The 4368-nt window shown below is 59.6% G+C and overlaps 1 protein-coding gene across 1 annotated transcript in view; it reads right to left on the minus strand.

The window, feature by feature from the left end:
- The window catches only part of PKD1 (polycystic kidney disease 1 (autosomal dominant)), a gene marked incomplete at both ends in the record, with an annotated part of 52539 nt that overhangs the window by 469 nt on the left and 47702 nt on the right, over positions 1-4368 (minus strand). Inside the window, 6 exons of the mRNA XM_009708264.1 lie at positions 251-604; positions 949-1083; positions 2147-2434; positions 3077-3251; positions 3401-3526; positions 4270-4368. The exon at positions 4270-4368 is cut by the window's right edge and continues 30 nt beyond it. Coding sequence (XP_009706566.1) covers positions 251-604; positions 949-1083; positions 2147-2434; positions 3077-3251; positions 3401-3526; positions 4270-4368 — 1177 coding nt within the window. The remainder of the gene's footprint in view (positions 1-250; positions 605-948; positions 1084-2146; positions 2435-3076; positions 3252-3400; positions 3527-4269) is intronic.

Below are 4368 nucleotides of genomic sequence, written 5' to 3' on the forward strand. Positions count from 1 at the left end.
GCACGGACCGGGGAACAGATCCCAGGTAAAAACCACGTGGAAGTGTGGGACCCAGAACTGGCAGGAGACACCCCTACAACACCCCATCACTAACCCAGCTCTTGGGCCTCCAGGAACGGGCACTGCTCCAGCCCCCACCTGCCCGAGGAACCCGACTGTGACCCGCAGTGGGAAGCAGCCAGAGGCAGAGGAAGGCTAAGGATGGCGGACGTGGATTCTCTGCAAACATCTGCAGCCTACGGCCTGCTACCGGGCCCCCTCTCCATGGAGTCTCCCAGGCTGCACTCACCTCCTTGGCTTTGCTGAAGCCCATCCACATTTTCAGCCTGCGCACGAAGAGCTCCACCATCTCGTAGTCCTGGGGCTCAAAGGCGGGACGGTACAGCTCGAAGTGCATTTCCCGGTAGCTGTAGATCAGCACCACGGTGCACAGCCTCAGCACGATCCACATCTCCAGGATGATGTAGCTGGCGCAGAACAGGTAGTAGAGGCCTGAGGACTCAGGCAGGCAGGGCCGGAGGTTCACGCTGCCCCGCAGCATGGCAAACAGCAGCAGGAGGCTGCTGCCGACACTGCGGAAGGACTCTGAGGAGGAGGAGAAGAGCTGCAAAGGGGACAGTGGAGATGTAATGAGAAGGGATCGGTGGCGAAATGTTCCCCTGACTCCCAGCACTCACTACTCCATCTTACAAAGCATGAGCCCTGAGGAGTGGCCCACAAATCTGCTGTGACAGGGACAAGCCACAGACACAGCCCCTGGCCACAGCCACCTGGCCCGTGGCAGACAAGAGCACCCTGCGCAGGCTGGGTGCTGGGGCACCCGGAGCACCCACTGGGCTTTGCTCACAGTCGCGGGGTGGGGAGGGACGAGGGGCAACACCACCCCGGGCAGCCCGTGCTGCTGACCCCACTGTGCAAGGCGAGGTGGGGACCGCAGGCAGTTGTTACCAGGAAGCCGAGCTGAGCGTAGGCCAGGATGAGGACGGCGAACGCCAGCCCTGCAGCAACCAGCTCCTTCGCAGACTTCTGAAAGGTCTTCCCAAACACAGACCACTGCCTGACGAAACGCAGCTGCCGGGCGGCCTAGGACCAAGAGAGAGGATGGTGTTACTTATGACACGGGCCCATCGCAGAGCCTGCTGTGAGATCCTTCCAGCCCAGGGAAGGGGCTTTCAAACACCTCTACCAGTCTGGGAAATGCAAACTCTGGACATCCTAGTCAACGGGCAACTTGCAGACAACATCATCCCATCAGCTGGGCTGAACTCCCCAAGGGAGCCGAGGGCCCAGAGGCTTCAGAGACCCAAAGTGCTACAGCAGAGATGCATGTGGCATCACTGCCCACCACCTCTGTCCTGCAGTAGAGCCTGGATTTGGCAGCAGCCTCATTGCATTTGATCAGTGTTTCGCACAGCAGGACCACACAGAATCCCAGACCGGTGGGGGTTGGCAGGGACCTCTGGAGATCCCCCAGTCCAAACCCCCGCCAAAGCAGGGGCACCTAACGCAGTTGCAACGGATCGCGAAAGTTTTGAATCCCCCCAGAGAAGGACCCCCCCCCGCCTCTCTGGGCAGCCTCTGCCAGGGCTGTGTCACCCCCACAGTACAGAAGTTCTTCCCCGTGTTCAGGTGGAATCTCCTGAGCTTCAGTTTGTGCCTATTGACTCTTATGGTGTCACCGGGCACCACTGAAAACAGTCTGGCCCCATCCTCTTGACACCCACCCTTAAGGAATTTGTAAGCACGGATGAGAGCCCCTCTCAGCCTTCTCTTCTCCAGGCTGGACAGACCCAGTTCTCTGAGCCTTTCCTCATCAGGGAGATGCTCCCATCCCCTCATCGTCTTCGTTGCCCTCCACTGCACTCTCTCCAGTAGTTCCCTGTCTTTTTTGAACTGGACACAGCACTCCAGGTGTGGCCTCACCAGGGCAGAGAAGAGGGGGAGGAGAACCTCCCTCGACCGGCTGGCCACACTACAACCCCCCCTCGACGGGCTGGCCACACTCTTCCTCAGCCTTGCGTTTGTTTTTACTTCAGGGCCCTTTGCTGGCCCTGCCGTGGGACTGTGCACGGACGACAAGCTGGCACAGCAGGACCAAAGCACACATCCCTGCCCACGTGCTGTGCCCACCCAACCCTCTGCATACCTGCACAGTCAGGAGGAAGAGGAGGGACGCAGCCAAGCTGTTGAAGACGGTGTTGAGAAAGGCCACCTGGTAGAAGTTGGTGAAACCCTTGCGGTTGTTGAGGTACTTGAGCCACTGCTGGTCGGCAAGGGTGGCTTGGCTGAGGTGTACCACCACGGTGCAAGTGGTGAGGAGGATGAAGACCCACTGCCCGTAGTTGCCCCACAGGGTGAAGTAGGCTCTGCCTTCCTTCTTGATGGACAGCGACTCAGACACCACGAAGTAGACCACAAACATCATGAGGAAGACCTGGGGGAGGAATGGAGAGGTTACCAGGGAAGGAGAGGGCAATGCTTGGCTGCCGTGCTGCACCGGGGGGACCCTGCAGCACCCCAGGACAGAAAAAGCCCCACGTCCTAGGCTGAGTTCGGCCAGCCTTCAGCTGGAGCACAGCCCCGACTCCTTCCACGCCTTCCTCGCTCCCTCCTGCCCGAGCAGTGGAGCTCCCCAAACCACGTCCAACGCCCTGTGGCAGGGTGGCAGTGCCCAGGGGAAGAAGGCTGCGCTTACACTGAGCCCTGGCCCAGGCAGGGTCTCGGGGAACATGGCTTGGTTGGCTGATGTCCCCGCTGAGGACAGAAGAAGAAAACCTCAACTTTCCACAGCGACAGGCATAAGTTCAAGGAAGCAAAAAGGCTGAGACAAGACCAACAAATGCTGCCAGACAGGAGGAATCTCCTTGCCCTCAGTGGTGCCAGGGATGTTTTCTGTGTGCTATCCAGGCCTGGAAGCGGAGCGGTGACAAACGTGGGGACAAGTGGCCTCAGGCAGGGGAGCTTTAGTCCACAGTGACCAACGCTGCCCTTCTGGGAGCCCAGGCGATGGGTCCCCAGAGCCCTCTGTGCAGTGACCGAGAGGGAAGAGGAGCGCAGAGGGAAGTAAAACACTGACCATCATGAGAAGCTGCAGCGTGACACCCCCGCTGAGCCGCAGCAGCGGGAAGGGGCTGATGGTGACGGTGGTGATGGCCTGGCCAGCCCCCAGGAACTCCAGCTGGAGGGTGATGGCAGCGTGCAGGTCCACGCTGGGGTTATACTGCATCAGCTCCACAAAGACTGCCCGGCTCCTATGGAGGGGACAAGCAGCAGCTCAGGGCACTGGGACAACACCAACTCTGGGCTTTGGTGCCACTGCCTCTCCCCCGTCACGCTCCAGCAGCACCCCTTAAAAACCTGGCTGACAGCAGAACATTTCCTTTGCCCCTGCCCCACTTACATGTTGTCGATCCAAGTGTGCTGCTGAAGGAAATTCAGCTGAGCCCTGCTTTCCTCTAGCGAAGGCCCCAGCTCCTGGATGTAACCACTGCTATCATAGAAAGAGATGTACCCCCAGTACCAGACCCTGCGGAGGAAGAGGAGCCATGAGGTGAGAGCTAAAGGACAGAGCAGCCACCGGTACGCTCTCCTCCCTGGCAGGCCAGGCGCAAGCCCGCAGATGCAGACCCTGACCCCTACACTGCACGTCCAAGGGTGACAGCTGCCTCATTATTTATTTCACCAGACAATTTACAGAAGTGCATTGATCCATCTCAGTGTTCCCAACCTCAGAGCAGCCCCAACCCTGTGCTGCCCCAGACTCCAATGAAGACGCACCCAGGAACAAATCAGAGCAGAAACCAACAGTGATTTAACGTCCAGTATAACGTCCAATGTGCTGGTAAAGGCCCGTCTCCCCATACCCACTTTAACAGAAAGCTAGTGCTGCCCTGTGGTCTCTGTGGGTGGCTGGGTCACCTTGCTCTGCAGCTCGTCTCTGCCCTCGAAGCTGGAGAGCTGAACCCTCGGCTCCGGGCCCCCGAGAACAGCACGCTGCTGTCCTGATAGCTCAAGGTGCCAGGCACATCTCCAGGGAGCTGGGTGAGCGGCAGCTCTGTGCCTCCCACCATTCACACCGCCAGCGTGGACGTGTTCAGGGAAGGCCTTTGGCATTTCTGTGGTTATTTGCACTTTGCCAGGCTCAGGGGCTGCAGTTGGCCTCACCGAGGCGAGGGCTGGGGACCACCCTGGGCACCGAATGAACCATAAAGATGCAGCCTCTCTGGCAGATGGAGCAGGGCTGCAGGTGCAGGCTGGGCAGCTCCTTACCCCGTCAGGTCGGGTGGCGAGTAGGACCACGCAGCTGTCACGTTCACGGCTGCCCTTTCCCAGCCAGCTCCGTAGTCAGCCGTCGAAAAGGTGTGCGAG

The sequence above is a fragment of the Cariama cristata genome, unplaced genomic scaffold (genome assembly GCF_000690535.1).
Source record: "Cariama cristata isolate BGI_N322 unplaced genomic scaffold, ASM69053v1 scaffold6629, whole genome shotgun sequence".
Taxonomy (NCBI): domain Eukaryota; kingdom Metazoa; phylum Chordata; class Aves; order Cariamiformes; family Cariamidae; genus Cariama; species Cariama cristata.